The sequence below is a fragment of the Cenococcum geophilum genome (assembly GCF_001692895.1).
Source record: "Cenococcum geophilum 1.58 unplaced genomic scaffold K441scaffold_25, whole genome shotgun sequence".
Classification (NCBI taxonomy): domain Eukaryota; kingdom Fungi; phylum Ascomycota; class Dothideomycetes; order Gloniales; family Gloniaceae; genus Cenococcum; species Cenococcum geophilum.
In genome coordinates, this window is record NW_027137583.1 from 394,035 (window position 1) to 414,177 (window position 20,143).

At 33.4% G+C, this 20,143-nt stretch overlaps 1 protein-coding gene across 1 annotated transcript; it reads left to right on the top strand.

The window, feature by feature from the left end:
* Positions 1–562: 562 nt before the first annotated feature.
* Positions 563–745, top strand: K441DRAFT_564164 (uncharacterized protein; the record flags this gene model as incomplete). The annotated part of the gene is made up of 1 exon (XM_067643637.1): positions 563–745. A coding segment is annotated over one exon (183 nt), but the record flags the coding sequence as incomplete, so codon positions are not given.
* Positions 746–20,143: the final 19,398 nt, after the last annotated feature.

Consider the following 20,143-nt stretch of genomic DNA (forward strand, 5'->3'; position numbering starts at 1 on the left):
ATTAACGCTCAGCGGAGCTTACCACTAGCTCGTCTATCCCGACTACCTAATCCAGTAATCCAGCTCTAACGCGGTGCGCCAGATCTAAGGGGGTGTATTGGCCGCTAACGTAGCTCTACTACAGAGGTGCGACGGGTGCTGCTCGATATCGGTATTAGTCTAGTTTCAACCTGTATCATCACTCTCTAGGGACCCCTGTAGGAGGTTAATTCTCTTATATATATTAGGGCTCTTAGAGCCACCTTTGAATAAGGGAGATCACTCATACATTTCTATGTCTCTTCCTATCAGCCAGCTTAAGTCATTTGTCGTAATACCTGCCTGGCTAAAAGAATCTCCTTACTTAATCGCTTATAATATCCTCTATATACCTTCTACTGTTTTCCCTACTGTTTTTAAGCCCAAAATGCCTTACTACGGCCTTGCAATGAGGGCGCAGGCCATAGTAATAAAGGCTTTGGGTACACCCCTAAAACTAATTACTTAAGTTACTGGGATTAGCGGTAGGCACATTAGTAACCTAGTAAAAAAGGTAGTAGAGAATAGCTAGAATGCAAATTAGGTTCTCCTTAATAACTACCTTAAGGATAAGCCCCGCATAGGGCGTACTAAAAAGATTACCCCAGATATTAAGCAGAGAGTCGTTAACGCCGTTATATACGACCGTTACGGGCGTAAAAAAAGCAGTAAAAAAAATCTCACGCGAAATAGGTATCTCTGCGGCGTCCGTTTAAATTATACTTAAAAAGTACGGCTTCCATAAAATAAAGCTAATAAGGAAGCCTGGATTAACTATAGCTATAAAGAACAAACGATATAGATTTACACTGGCTTATTATTATTAGACGTTAGAAGATTAGAAGGCTATAATTTAGTTAAATAAGACGAGTATCGTTTTAGGCCACCATTAAGGGGGCTATTAAGTATGGCGACAATTAAATAAGGCCTGTGTACGTAGCTGCGTATAAGAGCGGTAAAAGGGGTACTCCGAGTTTATGTTTTAGGGTTGCTTTATATACAACTTTAAAGGCCCTTACTATATTTAGAAGCCCTAAATAAAGAAGAAATTTAACGAATTAAAAGCTATTATTAAGATCTAGAATTAAGCTCTAGAGCCAGAGGCATACGAGGCCTAGAAGAAGAATTAAGCTATTAAAAGGAGCCTATATAAACTACGCTATAAGAGGCAAATAGGCGGCGCTCCTGCTAAATAGAAGTTTACGGCGTCGTATAGAGCTTTAACTTAATTAGATAGAGGTGGAATTAACTAGTGGCGATATTTAACGAATATTTTAATACTAAAGCTTCTTCCATTTGCCTATAGTCTTATATGCTTAAATTCTAATACAATTATATAGGAAGATAAGGCTACTGCTTATATTGCAAAGATTTACTAAACCTACTTTAATGCTTGCGAGATTTAGTGTCTTCTTTAGCTAGGTAATTCGCCTAATCTAAATATAATTAAGCCCTGCTAGGGCTACCTAAAACGGATTACTACAAAAAGAGGCCTACTTACCTCCCGCGCAGCTATAGAGAAGGCTTAGCTTAGAGCTTAGCAAGATCTTAAGTAGTGGCGAATTTAGCAGTAGATTAAGAGGATATCTTACTATATTGAGAAGATTATAGAACTTAAAGGAGGTAATAATTATAGAGAGGGAGTAGATAAAAAGCAGCGAAGCTAGAAGTAGCTCCGTAAGGAAGCCAATTGTAAGCTCTCTACGATTGCTAAGGTGCCTAAAATAGGCTACGAGATATTATACAATTACTATAGTCTACCTGACGCCTATCTATAATTTTTCCTACCTACGTAAAGCCGTAAGGAAATTGAGGAGATTACTGAGGAAGAGTGGCAAAAATTAGCTAATTTGGTTGTTCTAAATCGACGTTAAAATACTTAAGGCTCTGGCTTAATTGTAGATCGACAGCTCTATAACCAGAGACCCTAAAGAAATGATTGTAATTAGGTAATTAAACGGGTAAAGAGCCAGGTAGAGAGCTAAGAACAATAGAGGCAATTAAGGCCTTAAAACCCTCGAAAGCCTGTAGAATATAAGGTGCGGTGGAACGAGGTCAATTAGGTAAATGCTAGACACTAAAATACTACGTTTTGGAAGCTATATAGACAATATACTAGTATCAAAAGCTTTAATCAAGCTGATTGAGTTGATTTTGGTGGGGTCTTGGCACTAAAACCGCGCTTTTCCTAAATAGGAAGGGGAAATTTCTTTCTGGGCCGTCCTCCGTAGAGCCTCCGTACGTAGAGCTTCGCGCAAAGCCTTATATAGAGCCTCTGTACGTAGAGCTTCGTGTAGAGCTTCGTATAGAGCTTCGTGCAGAGCTTCGTATAGAGCTTCGTGTAGAGCTTTATGTAGAGCTTTGTGTAGAGCTTTATATAGAGCTTCGTATAGAGCTTTATGTAAAGCCTTATGTAAAGCCTTGTATAAAGCCTTGTGTAGAGCCTCTAAGTAATAAGACTATATAAGATTATATAAGATTGCGTAATTGGCATATAACTTTACCTTAATTGCATGTCAAGGAATATGCAGTTAGCTTTTAAAGTTATTAAATAGGTTAACTGCGTGTTAAGGAATATATAGTTAGCTTTTAAAGTTATTAAGTAGGTTAACTACGTGTTATTTAACTTTTAAATATATTAAGTTAGTTAATTGCGTGTTAAGTTAGTTAAATTACGTGTTAAGTTAGTTAATTACGTGTTAAGTTAGTTAATTACGTATTAAGTTAGTTAAATTACGTATTAAGTTAGTTAAATTACGTATTAAGTTGGTTAATTGCGTGTTAAGTTAGTTAATTGCGTGTCAAGTTAGTCAATTGCGTGTTAAGTTAGTCAATTGCGTGTCAAGTTAGTTAAATTGCATGTTAATTACGCGAAACGCGCTATACAAAGTCTACTTAAATCTTATCCTACCAATATTTCCCCGATGTAAATATAAAAAGGCGTTCTAAGACCTTAAAAATACCTTTACTAAAGTACCTATCCTAGCTTACTTTATACTAGGATAATAACTTTATCTTAAAACTAACTCCTTAAACTATATTAACGTAGGCGTCCTTTTCTAGATAGGTAATAACGGTCGTCTTTACCTAGTTATATTCTACTTATCTAAGCTTATACTATAAAAGTATAACTATAAGATCTATAATAAAGAACTCCTTATAATTATATAAGCGTTTAAAGAATTTTAACTAGAACTTTCCTTAGTAGAGCCTAACTAGCTAACTAAAGTCCTTACAGACCATCGTAACCTTAAGTACTTTATAACTATAAAGTAGCTAAACTAATACTAAGTATATTAGAACGAGTTCCTATTTAGTTTTAATTTTAAAATTATATATAGACTAGGAGTATAAGGTACTAAACCTAATTTATCTCGGTCCTAGACGATTAACCAATTATAGGCTGCTTATATAATAGATTAATTATCTTATATTGTTGTCGTCTAGTACACGGTTTGGAAATTTGTTAGTCCCTTACGCCGATTTATATGTAATTCTTATACAAACTCGCGCGCTATACTAAATGTTTTAGCTATTAATTAATAACGAACTAACGCCTTTATAAATAATCGGCTAACGTTATGTTTTAGAACTTTATAGGGCGATTCTAATGCTACTAAAATTATTACGAACGGCCTGGTGGTTACTACTATATTTCGCCTTAAATAAGCAAATCTCCCCTTTAAAGCTCTGCTTAAAACTCTATTACTATTAATTAATAACAAACTAACGCCTTTATAGATAATCGGCCAATGTTATATTTTAGAGCTTTATAAGGCGATTCTAATGCTGCCAAAATTATTATAAACGGCGTTATGGTTACTGCTATATTTTGCCTTAAATATTACTACTAAAATAGTAAATATTTAGCCAGAGCTATTAACTATTACTAATCCTTAATATTTAACCTCCTATATTAATATTTATAGTAGATAAATACCTAAATAGCTAATGTATTGTATCTAGACTAACTCTGGGCCTTATTACCTGCTTTATTGCTCTTCCGCTGCCTGCATAAACGCCTACATGAAAGCCTACACGAAAGCCTGCACGAAAGCCTGCACGAAGCCTGCACGAAGCCTGTATGATGTCTGTACGAACGCCTGCACGAATACAAACTCTATATAAAGCTCTGCACGAGGCTCTGCACGAGGCTCTACTTAAAGCTCCGGTCGAAGCTCTAGTCGAAGCTCTGGTCGAAGCTCTGGTCGAAGCTCTGGTCGAAGCTCTGGTCGAAGCTCTGGTCGAAGCTCTGGCCGAAGCTCTGCTTGAGGCTCTGGTCGAGGCTCTGGTCAAGGCTCTGGTCAAGGCTCTGGTCGAGGCTCCGCTCGAAGCTCTGGTCGAGGCTCCGCTCGAAGCTCTGCTTGAAGCTTTATACGAGGCTCTGCTTAAAGCTCTGCACAAAGCTCTGCTTAAAGCTCTGTACAAGGCTTTGCTCGAAGCTCTACTCAAAACCTTATATAGAGCTTTAAAGCTCTACTAATACAGCACTAATATACTACGAAGGTTCTATAATTAGCTATATAACCACCTATATAATTATTATTATTAATTCTATTTATTGCCTAATTTAGTCCCCTTTTAGGTCTATATAGGAAAAAGCCCTATAAGGGGAAAATCCTAAGTATTTCCTTTTAGCTAGTTCTATTTGTTCCGCCTTTACCTAGCTAGTATATCTTTATATCTTCTAGTCTACCTTATATACTATACTTCCTAGGTATATTAGAAAATCTAAAAGGAGTAGTAAAAGGGTCTAGAAATTCGCTAGTAAGCCGCCTATAGCTAGGCGGGGGTATTTAGTCCTTAAGGGGCTAGAATAGGGCGTATTATTTAGTGTCCTCCTATTAGATCTTATATGCTATTTAAAACTACTAAAGAATTCCTTAGCCTATAAGCTATTTTACTACTATTTATAAGCCCCTACTTATAGAGAGTATCTAAGTAATATTATTTATGCCTACGCTAGTAAGTAGCTAGTCCCTTACTAAGCGGTAGCTGTAAAATAGTAGTATATAATATACTAACTAAATAGGCCACCGGTATATATATTAAGGTAACTAAAAAGTAGTTTATATAGGCCTAATAGGGATCTAAATTAGACGTTAAGTAATAAATAAATAATATTATATATTAAGGTAAGATATTTAGAATATAGATATTAGCTATATATTTAGACCTAGGACCTTTATCTATAGTAGAAAAACGGCTATAGATTTTACCCTCGTTAGTCCTTTATATAAGAAAAGAGTTAGTATTAACTATAGGGTATTGTTTNTATCAANTTAATAATATAAGTAAGTTATATCNAGGGGCACGAAATACGTATAGTATCGTATACTCTTTTAGATGGTGGTAACTTTTTCTTTTAATTATATATAAATAGGAGGAATTTAAGGGGTTTCCTAAGCTTACTTAGCTTATGTGATTACGTCCATAAATTCTTATACGAACTTATTTAGATAGGTATTCTATATAGCTGCGTCTTATATTTTTACTACCTCCTTCTATTATTACTTTTATTTAAGATTTACCTATCTTATAATTAGTATAGTAAATCTCTATCTATATTAGTAACCTCCTATCCTCTATTGCCATTATAGTACTCTATTAGTATAACGCTAGGTCTTTATCTAATAAGATAATTATTTCCTTATTTTCTTTTCTCTCTATTATTTATAGGTAAAGGGCTTCCTAGCTAGTATATTTAGGCATATTACCTCTTTAAGGGGCTATCGCTTCTTATATATATTTTAGTATTTAGTATATATTTTCTTCTACTAGGTAGCCTTATACTATAACTGCTCTCTATATAGTAGTTAAGTTAATATATAAGTCTAGTAGTAGAACTACTACTTCGCGTTCTAGTATAGCGCGTAGTATTCTTCTATAGGCCCCTATAGTTCTATATAGGCACTAGTTTTATAGCTTAGCTANTAGNGCTANTAAGCTTTTTACTAGTACCTTACCGCCTAGTCCTAAGCCCTAGATTTAGGAGCCGTATAGCATTATTAGCCTTACTACTACTATATATAGTAGGCGTATATATTTAAAATAGGGTCCTTATATTAAGGTAGTTATTTATAATACTGCTAAAAGTACTACTCCTCCCTTATAAGTAGTCTATATAATATATTTACTCTAGTTTAACCTAAAGTCTACCTAAACCCCTAGGACCTTAAGGGTAGCTTCTAGTTTTACTTTATAGCCTTAGATATTTACTATTAAGGCTAGGTTACTACTTACCCTTCTTTCCTTATAAAGTAGATAAGCTAGTAATTATCTTAGACTATATACCTGTACAGATAACGCTTAATATCGCTATATTAGCGTAACAAACCTGCTAAAGATACGTTACTAAGAAATTTAACTTAAAAAAGTATACCTAGGAAGTTACTAATAGGCTAGTAGCTATACCTTAGGTATTACTAGAGAATATCTAAAGGATTATAAATAACTACTTAAAAGAATACTACCTAAAGGCCTAGCCTAGAAAATTACGCCTACTGTAAATAGTTACTAGAAACGGGCCTAACTACTTATAGGCGTAAAAAGGCAAGGTAATAGTATAGCGTAATAAATAAAAGCCTCTACTAAAGGAGCTATAAGGCCCTAAAGAATAGGCCTAAGAAGATATATAAAAGGAGGGTAGAAATAGCTAGCGCTAATTTCTAAAAGAATTACCTTAAACCTACATAAACTATATAATAAGGACTCTAGTATATATTAGAGAAAGTATACAAGCTGCTAAGAGACACTAGGGACTTTTACCTATTAACTTTACTAGATAGAATAGAATTAGTATATAAATAAATAATAAGGAAATATAAGATGTATTAGTAGAGGTTCTTTTAGCGCGGGCTAAATAGAGACCTATAGAATATTAGTAGCTAATTTACCCTTACCTTATAATATAAGTTATATATAATAGTAAAAGAAATAAAGGACGCTATATAAAAGCTCCCTACTAGTAAAGCGTTAAGGCTAAATAAGGCAATAAAGCTATAGTAAAAGCGTAGTAATACTATTGCTTAATATTTGTAACTACTACCTTTAGAGAGGCAAACTACCTAAATACTTAAGTAATAACTATAGTCGTCTTATAAAAGGTATAAAACAATACTACTCTATTAGAAAGCTACTAACCCTAAAAAGGCTCTAAAAAATAGTTATAAAACGTTATATAAGAAGCGGCAGAAGTATAAAGCTACTACCGTAGATATAAATAGGCTTAGAAAGAAAAGAATTAACCCTTTTAGCCCTTTTCCTAATTTACCTTTAGTATCTAAGCGGTATAGTAAAGCTTACCTAGGATATATTATATCTATATTAAGCCTAGACTAAGCGGGAATATTTAATAATTATTATATAAGAGACTTCTATAAATCTAAGAAATAAAGGCCCATTAAACTGATAATTAAGTTTATCTAAGCCTTTCTAATAGGGTGTACTATAAAATTATAAATTAAGGGCTATAAAGTGAATTAATACTAATCCTATAGGTATAATATAGGATTACCTATTTCTAATTCTAATTCTTTTTTATATACTAAATACTAAGAGATATATAATTAATAGCTAGAATATAGCTATTAATAGAATATAGGGGCCTATAAAAGAACACTATAGCCGTTAATAGAACGTAAAGTAGTAGTACTGTTACTAGAGCTATATAGAGGGCATCCATAGTATAAGGCCACCTAGTAGAGAAGGAGATATACTAGATAGTAGAGCGTATATAAGAAGCAAGGGCCCTATAAAGAGGTATTACGCCTAAGCTTATAAGTTAAAAAGCCCTCTATTTATAAGTGGTAGAGAGAGAATAGGAAATATAAGAGCTACTATAACACTTACCGCCACGCTAGTAGAGCACTATAATAATAATAGAGGATATGGGGCCACTAGTATAAGTGGAGATCTACTATATATATCGCAAGATAGGTAGATATTAAGTAGAAACGATACTAAAAGAAGGCGGTAAAAGCATAGAGAGGAACTACGTGGAGCACCCTATAAATAATATTAACTTTCTCCCTATATAAAGGACAGATAAAGGCAGAATTTATAGCTGCCTTTCTATTATANATAGAGGTCTTAGAACTAAACGTATATCTAATAAGCATCTATATCCTAAATACTATACTATACTATACATATAAATAGCCTATATAGTTAGTACGCTATATAATACTCTTCTATAACTACTATATAGTAAAAGACTAGCTATTTACTAGGGCGGGCATAAATAATATTACNTAAATACTATTTATAAGTAGGGGCCTATATAAAACAGTATAATAGTTTATAAGTTAAGAAGTCCTCTAGTAGTTTTANATAGNNTATAAGATNTAATAGNAGGACATAGGGGAATACGCCCCTTTTTAGCCCCTTAGGGACTAAACAACCCTACTAAGCTAAAGGCGGCTTATAGGCGACTTACTATACCCTTCNANTACCCCCTAGANCTTCTAAAATACCTTAGAAGTATAGTATAAAAGGTAAATATATTATAAAGGTAAATAGGCTAGGTATAGGTAAAGCGCGTAAGACTAGCTAAAAGGATATACTTAGGTTTTTCCCTTATTAGGGATTTTTCCTATAAATAGAAAGTAGAAGCCTATATAGACCTAGTAAAGGGACTAAATTGGGCAATAAATAGAATAAATAAATAATAATAATAATAGCTAGGATATAATAGTCCTAGAATTTATAGATAATATATACTTAATTATATACGTTAGGAAAAAATTTACCAGCATTTAATTTTACTTTTCTGCCATTTTAGCATTTTCTAGCATTTCTAGCATTTCCTAGCATTTAGCTGCCAAATGCCGCATTTATAATTAAGTGTTAGTATTTAGCTACTAAGTGCTAACTATAAGATTACTAAGCATATATAAAAGTATAATTTTCATAATTTTTATATTTTATATATACTTTATTAATATTACTAAGCATATATAAATATATAATTTTTATAAATATAATATTTTATATACGCTTTATTAATATTACTAAGTATATAAAAATGTATAATTTTTATAAATTTAATATTATTAATAAAAATTTAATATTTTATATTTTATATATATTTTATTAATATTAGTAAGTATAGGGGGCGGGGCGGCATTATAAAAAAATTTACTAGTATCTTAAATTAGGTTTATGCTAATTAAGTAATTTTAGCATTTAGCCGCATTTAGTTATATTTTGCAGCTATATACTACACCACCAATAATAATGCTATAATTTACGGCCAAACGCCGCCTTAATAATAAAAGTGCTGTAAGCTGCAGCTTAATGCTCTCTTAGAAATAATAATACTAGAAATATTTTAGTTAACTAAGTTTACTATATACGCTACGCTACTACCTACAAGTTACTAAAAGACACGTCCCTTGGCCCACGTATACGCCACTATATAATTATAACAGGTTTCGCCATATGGCGGCTATATATAGTGTTTAGAACTATCTATAGTTGCATTATACTCTTATAATCGTTACTAGTATTAGATAGTCTTAGTATCTTCCTTCTTACCTTAGCCTACTTTTGAGCTTAAATTGGCCTTCTCCTCGTACACCAACTTGTACAGTAACGATATAAATTTAGTTAACTTTAATATCCTCTACTTAATACTTGACTTCTAATTAGCTATAATAGTACTATAGTAGACGGGCTTAGTCTGTCCTTGTTAATCTATTTAAGTAAATAGTTACTTTACCTCTAAGAGCTTGTGGCTTGGCTCAACTATAATAGTGTAATTTGCGCGCTATAGGTTAATAGACAGCCTAATTAATGCGAAGGTGCAAAGTAGGATCCACTTAGAGTTATTAGTGTTAAAGGTTTACCTAACCTTAGCCTTCTTAATATTGGATATACCGGCTGCATAGTAGAGCACCTTATCTTTACCGTATTCTTTATATAGCCTATTAAACTAATAAGCTAGTATAAGAGGTAAGCGAGTAGTAATAATAATCTTATACGCTAAACCATCCGTTCGTTTTTTAACATAAATATAATTATAGATTTTTTTAGCTTAAAAGAACTTTGCATTCTATTAAAAATAGCGGTTAAGTATATTAGTAAACTCCTTACTAAGCGGGTTAGTAGTCCACTTAGCGATAATTAGGTCCTTAAGTATGCAACTTTAAGTTTTTAGACGTTTGTTATTGGACTTATTAGACTTATTAGACTTAATTATAATAGGAGTATACTAGTCCTAGTATTGGACAACCTAGGCTACGCTTGCTGCCGTTTTCGCGTTAATATATAACTTGGCTTAGGTAAGTTTCGGTATCTTAGGTTTAGTATTTAAATCGCTACTATCTTCCTCCTATATAGCTAGAAGTTCCTTATATTGGCGCCTCTACTCTATCCTTACTCGGTCCTCTATAGCTATAATTATAGCCACCTTAGTATTATTAGGGTCGGCCTATAACGTAACTAATTTAAAACAGCTATTCTTTAGGATAAGCTTTTGCTAATTAAACCAGAGTGTTAACTCCCCTCTATATATCTAAAACATTAGAATAACTATACGGAAAAATACAGCTAGTTCGCTGAATTTCCTATCTACTATTGCTCTGGCTAGGTTAGTTTTCGCATCCTTATAAAGACGGTTAAATTCCTTTTTTTTAGCTAGATGTTTTCTTTTTTAAGCTTAAGCAGTACTTTAAACTCTATTCCCTTTAACTTATTAGCTTTTTCCCACTCTAGCCTTTTTAATCCTACCATAATGAACCGCATTAGTTGCATTAGGTTTCCGTTATTAGGCGTACTAGATACACCCTATACGGCAGGGCTGCGATTATACGCGATATGGTACTCCTTAACCACATCCTTAATAAATAACATTAAGACTCTACCGGTCGCGTCTAGGTGGCATTTATCCCAGAAGATACGCCTAACTTATATTATACTCTTCGATTTCTAATACGTTCTAGGGGATTGGCTATTTAGGTATTTCTATATATTAGTTTATATAGTAATAAACCCGCGTATTAGTTATGTGGTAATATAATTTCGCGTAGTAATTAGAAGGAATTGGGTTAAGTGTCTTAGCGCTAATAGTTCCGTTACATTAGGGGTAGGGCTATAATTATTCTTAAACCTAGCTTTACCCTATAGGTGTAATAGGAGAGCCTTGCCAACTAGATATATATTGTTGTCGTTCTCCCGTTATTCCTTATTAGTCCGCTTAAAAGCCTTACGGATTTACGGCTATTTGTCCTTTTTTAGTTTACTAAATATCTTAACTTTATTATAGCTAGGGGTAAGAATTGTAATCTGGGGCGGGTTAGGGCGCTTTATAATCGCGCCATCTTATAATATTACACTTGCGTCCTTTAGGAATCCTAGCAGGCCTAAAGTCAGCGTAAGGATAACTAAGTAGCCTCACTGTGGGTCTGTAGGGTATAGCTTCTTAGAGTTATCTTCGCAGTAGTATATAAATGGCTGCTTTGCTGCCTATAGGCATTTTAAATCTAGTAGATATATCTTAGGTAGGTAGCGGGTCACGTCCCTAGCAGCTTAGGCCTCTTAAACGTCTATTACGTTCTAATAATAAAAGTAGTTTATTAGCTATTAAGTAATTATTTATATAGTCTTATCCGCGCTAGGTTTATCTGCATAGATACCGCCTCCTTTAATTATCCTCTTTTGCTTAAATGCCTAAGCTATATATACTACTTAGTATAGGCTAAATTTAAAGCCTAATGCGAGGCCCTAATTAGGGAGTTCAATTAGGGCGGTCTTAGAGAGTGCTTTTAATAAGACGAGTAGGAAATACTCTAAAGTAAGTAGAAGATCCGCCTCCGTTACGTACGCTAGTGCGCTATCTAGGTTATCCTTCCTAGCCTTATAAAGCTAGGCTAAGAAAGTTTACTAGTTAAGTTCTTCCTCTGCGTTTATATCTTAGTTATTATTATTAACTAAATCTTTATCTTAGTCGCTATTATTAACTAAATCCTTATCTTTGTCTCCACTCTTTATGTCCTTAGAGTTAGTATAATATAGAAACTAATTATCGTGTCCACCGGCACGTTGCGGCAATTTACTATCCTCTGTAGTAATATAGCAGTAGGGTTATCTATTATATCGTTAAGCTGGTATATACCTTTAGGTTCAGTAATAAATTGCGGTAATTTACTATTATCTGCGGTAATTTCTCCGGTACTGCTATTACTCGCTAATATAGGCTTATAGGTAGATAGGTTACGTCTTCCCTTTACTAATTGCCTTCTACGCATAACCGGCTTATTATTACTGTTTTCTATAAGGGTACCTACCGCTAATTCTACTTAAGGGCATTTCCTACTTCTATTTAGGTTGGCCTTACGACTATTTAACTTCCCAGGCGCAGCTGGCTCGCTTTTATTATCCTTTACTAGGGCACTTATTACTAATCTTAGTTAAGGCCACTTATTATATCTACCTAATTTAGTTTTACTGTTATCTAATTTCTTATATCTAATAGGCTCGCCCTTGCTATTTTTATTGGAGCTATATACTGCTAATCCTAAACAACTCTACTTCTTACCTTCTCCCAGTTTGCTCTTACCGCTAGCCTTACACAGCATTAGGACTTACTAGCTATCTTTTACGCTGCGTCCGTCGCGTCTAGGCGCCTTAGATTCGATAGCTAGCGGTATATTATTAGTAGTAGTAACTTAGGAGTTTAAGCTAGGAGGCGAGAGTAATACTATAAGCACGGCCTCCTTTGTACCATTTCGCGCTATTTCGCTAAGAGCTGCAATAAGTATGCCCTTTAACCGTATTATAAGGTTTTTATATCTCCACGGCAATATATAGATGTTCTTTTTAGGCGGACCGTTAATATTAAGCTCTATATAGGCTTATAGTTCCTCCTATAGCTTACCTAGAGCTATATATAGGTTTCCGCTTATTAGATATAAGACTTAAACTACCCTAATTATTAACCTACCTATTAAGCCTATGGATTGGATTTTAATCTCAATATCTCCTATATTAATTGCATTACTTACCGCTAGGGTTACTAGCTAAGGTGAAGGGATACTATATAGTAGGGTTGTAGTAATGTCTATAGGCTATATTATATACAGCAGCTAAGGTAGCGTTGTCTTATCTTATACTTCGGTCTTTAGGGGTAACGTATATTTACGCAGAGTATACCTACTCTTAGAGGTACTTAGTACCCTCCTTACGCGATTAGAACGAGCACTTTCTATAATTTTTAGGATCACCTATAGTTTCTAATCCGGTAGAGCATTGGTAAACTACAGGAGTTACTTACAAAACCCCTTAATATGCCCTTTTTTTATTATTGTAGAGTTACCGCGATATATTACGTGCTTAGGCTTAACTTTAATTGTAATATCTTTAACCTTCTCTTTTAGTCTATTATAGTTTTTAATACTTATTCTAAAGCCTTAGGCAATATCTATATCTTTAGTCGGCTTTAGGTTCGCCTTATACTACACATCCGGCTTTACCTATAGTTGCGTTATTATTAAGTCGCTTATTTGGTTAGGTATATACAATATTATAGTATATATTAAGTAAAAGGTAACTATTAAAGTAGGAGGGCTTTGTATAGTAGCTGGCTAGCGCTACACTAATATAACTCTAGTATTAGACGTAGTTAGAGGTTAGTTATAAAAGAGATAGAAGGTAGAGTAAGTAAAGTTAATTAAGAAGAGGTAAAGAGGTAGATCTTATAATTGCCCGTATATACCCGCATAGAGGTAAAATTAGCTATAGTTTACTGCTACTAGTTAGGGTAAATACGGCTAGACTTAGTACTATGCAGTTAAATAAGGGTATAATTATATAACTTATAGGGACTACCCTACCCAGCCTATTTAGGGCTAGGTGGCGGTCTAGTACCGTTAAACTCTTATAGTTTTTAATATAAGCGATTTGTTAAGTGCCTATAAAGGGGTAACTAGTTATTATAGTATAGTAGACTATAGGAGGTTGTAGGCGTTACTATATTTCTTATTGTTATATAGAGTTGGTATATATACGCGCCGCTAAAGTTAGAGGGCTGGCCTACGTCTATACATGCGGGCTTTATTGCTGCGAAGTGTTTACTATATAATAGGTGGTATTTCTAGTAGACGGTAATATATTGCACTTATTATAGGCATTACTATATTTCTTATTATTGTATAAAGTTGGTAAATATATGCGCTATTAGAGTTAGAGGGCTAGCCTATATCTATATATACGGACTCTATTACTATAAAGTGCTTAGTATATAATAGGTAGTACTTCTAATAAACGGCGACGTATTATACTCACTTTATAATTGCTAGTGTTATTATTATACTATATAGTACTTAAGGGCCTACTAAATAAGTTTATCCGGAATAATAATTATCTAGTATATAGGATTTATATCTATATATAAATATCTAGTGTTTATTTAAACATATATCTACTATAAAAGGTAGTAGGAGGTTTTATATCTTATATTATAAGTTTATATAATTAATAGCATTTTNNNGNATTTTGCGGNATTTTAGGGNATTTTANNANAGTAGANATNTTATATATACTAGNATNTAGCCGCTTAGNAATNTTAACTTATCTCGCTATTTATCTATTTAGTGTTATATAAGAGGTTAGTATTCTACTATAGTATTTATTACGTTAGAGTCTCTTAAATTTAATATCTTTATTTTAGATCTATCTAGAACTATATATAGTCTTATAATATCCCGCTCCCTACTTAGTACTCTAGTAAGAGATTATTTAGTTAATAATGCCTTTTCTCTTACTAATTAAGGAAGAAAAAGACTTATACTTTCTAGTAGTAGTAGGCTATACTTATTAGTGACATTTTTAACAGATTATAGTATTTAAGTTTCCGTTTACCTATAACGTAATTAGCCTACCTATAGTAAAATGCTTTTACTTTACTATTTACTTCTCTTTTTTCTTACCCTTCTATACGTTTATATACTTATATTATAAACTATAAAAGCTTAATAGTACTAGACTATTACCTAGCCTATATTAAGAGATAGGCTAGGTAGGGTAGTCCCCGTAACTTATACTATACCGCGTCTTCCTTTATAGGTTAGTCTCGTCACTATAGATTTACCCTTATATGTATTTAACCTATAGAGTATATAACTATATACTTTACCACTAAGGCCTTACTTATATAATTTTATTAGGGCGCGCCTTATTTCCTTACCTTTACTAGTTAACCTAACTCTACTAACCACCTACCCTTACTCCTACCCTACTAGTATCTACCTTTATAACTAGTGTCTTTATAAATCTATTTAAGCTATAGAGCCTTATAACATAGTAAGTTAGCTATTTTATCTTTAGCCTTAGCTATATAATAAAGGGTCTGTATTTACTAATACGTTTATATAAACCACCGCTTAATATAGCCTACTACTAAAATAGACCTACCTACTAATTATTTTATAACTCGCGATGTTAACTATATCTATAACTATAAAAAGTTTGCTAAAGGCGTTATGGTTTTTAAGATTGCCTTAATTATAGTAACTATGGGCTCTGATATCTCGTAAAATAATAGTAAGGGCCCTATACTTAATAAGCCTCTTCTTCTAGAGCTTAGTAGTCTATACCTCTTGGTTAACGACGCTTTAAAATGCTATCTCTATCTATTTACTGGCCATATACGCGCCGATTATCCTCTTAAAAAAGCCTTTTAACTTTATCGCGGCTATAGTAAGGCCAGTTATCTTAAAGTTAACTACCCTAACCCTATATATAATAATTATAGGGAAGCTAGTTATCTTAAGAGTAACTATCCTAATATAATATATAACTAATATAGTGCCATAGGCTATAGAAAGTAAGACTATCCCTAGCTATTAGGCAAGAAGAAGTGGACTTACCTAAACTATAGCTCCCTGGACTATTAAACTATCTTTTATAGTTAGGTATATAAAAACTGCGGAGTTATAGGGCATAATATTAATAATTGCATAAGTAGACCTACTTTAATTTAGGTAATAGACGCCGTAACTACTCTAGGTAAGGTAGATGCACTAGGTGCTACCGCTTTAAGTATAGCTACTACCTCTCTATTGCCTAAACCTCTTAATATAGCCGGCTTCTATCTGGTGGCGGATAGCCTAATAGATAATCCAGACACCTATATAAAGGATAGCGATTCTATAATAGCCGAACCTTTAAATATACTCTAGCTTTCAAATAACAACTACCTTATAGTTTAGTTTATTATGCAAATTATTAAAGAGTATATTATAGTATATGGTATTATATTTTAGGTATCTTATAAAACCGGTGGAATGCCTACTTATTGTTTATATAAGATGGCGTCTATCTGATTTACAGATGCTAATATTACTAGCGATGTTAAGGTTAATACTGCTAATACTGCTTCTTTAGTTACTTAACGACTATTATATCTAACTACGCTTAAGCATCTTACTCGCATTCTCCCGTAAGATACTATAACCCTATAACTTTACTATATTAGGTTCGTTGTCGCCTCTAATAAGCTCGCACTAGGTACGCGTATATTGCTTAGTAAGTACTTCTTTATTAATAGGGACTTTAGCCTATTTACGCCGTAAATCCATAAAGCTTAAGACATGCTATTAAATAGTCCTGCGGTTGTTATCTACTTCTTTATACTAGGCACTAAATGGCTTAATAGTTATATTATAAGCTTAAACGCGAACCTATAATAGCAGAGTGTTAATAATCCTTTAGGTTACTAGTGGAAGAACTATAATATAAATATCTAGCTTAGCATATAGCTTTTAGTAAAGGACTAACTATTGTATAAAATCCCCGCGAGGTATTAATTTAATAACATTTTTAAGTATTTTACGGTCTAGTTCTATGCCGCAGTTATAAGCCTTAAGGCCGTTAATTAGAACCCCTAGGTACCTACTATTATTTATCTTATTACCTTCCTAGGTAGCGTAGATTAAGTCTACTACGCTACTATCTAGATAGTTAATGGTTTTACCCTTTATGCCGACTCTATTATTAATATCTTATTCCTAGGTAAAGATATAGATAGCTAGGCTAGCTAGAAAGGAGTTATTATTAATACTACTCCCTTTAGCTCCGGCTATAACTACTATACTTTTATCTTTTAACTATAGGTAGGTTATAAGTTTATACTAAACCCTGTATTCGCTCTAAAGTATATCCTAAGCAGCAATAACTTTATAATAGTTAGTGACCTAAGTAAGGCCCTAATTACGGCATAGGGTATTAAATGTCTTATAACCAAATATGTCCCTAAAGTTAGAATCTCCTAAGAGATTAACACTCTACGCCACCTATAGTAAGGAGGTAATAGTTTCTATATTAAGCGCCAAATTGCGCTGTCTAATAACTTCATAGATCTCCCATATATTAATTACTTTAATTATAATATTACTAAGTATAGGAAGAACTTAGTTAATAATGCCCTTAAGGCCGTTTTACCGCTATTTAATAAAGAGCAAACAAGTGCCTATACTGCGCTTAAATATATAATAGGCGGTATTTTGCTAATATAAGGCCCCGGTAGTGTTGGGAAATTAACCTTCCTAACTATTTTAGTATAATACTAGTATTAGCTTAGGTTGCCCTAGTAGGATCTTACTAGAATCTAGGTCCTGTTGCCGCTTAATTGCTAACTAGATATACTAGCTAAGATAATTAATAATACGCTTATAGAGGATTATAAGGCACTGATTACATAAGGCCATCCCGCTAAATTTCCTATTGTCCTTTGCCGCTATATACGCTTAACGAAAACTAAGGTCTATAAGTAGGATGCCGTTATACAGCGAACAGCGGTAGGCATTAATACTTATCCTAAGTATTTTGAGGAACAGGATAACTATGCTATAATTAATAAGGACGCGTCTATGCTAAATATAGCATTTCTACTCTACCGTATGTTTAAGGCTAGTAATGCCACTAGCTTTAATAAGCAGTTATAGGTTATAGATTTATCTAAAGGTTAATAGTTATTACGCCTTATAGGTATCCCAGACAGCAACAGAAACTTATATCCTATTATAGACCCTAATACAACTAAATACGCTAAATTCCGCTAATACTTATACTAATTTGCGCTTAGTAATAATATAACGCAAGATAATAAAATATAATTAATACTTATAGCTAACATAGTCATCGCAGACCTAGCTAAGAAGGCTAATGTTATTCTTATAACACCTAATATAGTCTTGCAGACTTATATACATTCCATCAGCGCTATATACGTAGTTTTCTATAATAAGGCCAAGAAGGCGTCCGAGCTAGGCAGTCTTGCTAGGTTTACCTAAAGTAGACTATATTTAATCTAGAGAGGTCTATAGATCTAGGCTAGCAACCCTATACTTTAGGTTCTCCTTAGTAATATATACCAACTAAAACTAATCCTTAGTCCCAATTTCGATAATCCATTCCACTATTAAAAATCCATCTCCCTCTATATACATCTCCTCGCGGCTAGTGCGGATATAGTATAGTTCTTGCTACAACATTAATTTATTAAAAATATTGTATATCTTATAAATACTATCCTACCGCATGGCCAGCTTTAGATAAGCCTAATAATTAAGGACCGAGAGCAGTTAAAGCTAGCGGCGAGCTTTTTTAAGGATATGCTGCGCTGCGACCACCCTATCGCCTTCCTTGCCGTTAATAGTACTATATAGGTAAATAAGCTTAGCCAATTAACGTATAACCTAGTCTATACTTAACGCGCATTCTAGGTGGCTATAGCGCTAATAAACTTTAGATTTAAGCTATTAGAGGTTGGCCTTACCGTTCTATATATAGCCTAACTTGCCATCTACTCCGCAGCGCTGCATATGCTTAAAGAATGGTGCTATACCTAGTAAGATGGCAGCAAGTAGCGGGGATTTGCGCTAGTAGTTAGCGAAATTAAGGTTTTCACTATTAACGGCATCCAAGGCGGCTAGGTGGAGTTATTAGTATACAATATAATAGTCGCTAGTCTGCTAAAATTTGTCTAGGACACGGTAAGGAACCTTTTTATAATTACTAGACTATAAGCGGGCCTTATTATTGTTAGTAGTCCCTAAGTAGTCTATAATTATTATACTGGCAATAAGACCTTTACAAACACCACATATTATAAAATTAAGAAGTGGTGTAAGGATAATAAGGTATTTATTAACCTCGAGAATCTTAAGTAAAAAGAGCACTTCCAGCAACTTATCGCCCTATTTAACGTCGACGAAACTATATAGCGTGTCTACCGCCAGCGTACAGCCAATTATACGCCCATTTCATATAGCATAAACGTTAACTTTATTATTACTATCCCTAACTTCACGGGTGCAGTAAATATTAGCGGTATTAGTAATTATACTAAAGCGTAGAACGAGGCTAATAGAGAGGGTGCCAATAATAATAGCTGGGGCGGTGCCGGTGATAATAACGAGGATAACGATAATAGAGAGAATGTTAGTGGCGTTGGAATATAAGGAGGGTAGTAAGAACGGATATTATAGACTTTACTAGCAGCGAGACCCTTAAATAGGGACACTAGATAGAAGTTAAGAGCGGTAGTAGCTATAGGCCTTTAACATTTGTAATTTTGCTATAGCACTAGGTAAAATATGGTATATTGCGATATTATATATTATAGCTAAATAAGATCTCTAAAACAGATAAGCGTATTATGGTAAAGATAGCCTAATTTATAAAGCCTAGTAATTATAGTTTCTATCCCTTTTAGGTTAGCAGTTAATTAATGCTAATCCGTAATCTAGATTTTAAGGGGTCGTTTGGTTATAATCTATTACTTTTAAATCTAAACTAAAAGTCTAGTAGAAAAAACGCGTTCCTTCCCGATTTAATACGCGTCTATAGCTCTATAGGTTACACAGATGTATATAATCTAAAGCCTTTAGATTTAATTTAGAGTTTAAATAAGGAGCTTTAAGCTCCTAATTTAAACTAACGCCAAGACCTCAGTTTAGATTCTATATATAGTAAAGTTACCAACTTTTTAGTAACTTTTAGCGTATTTTTTAGAACATTAAAAATTTGTAGCTAAAGTTAAGTTAAACTAGAATTTAACCAAATGGTCGCCTTAAAATTAGATTAAAGCTCTAGATTAACTCTATTCTAAAGCCCTTATTCTAAT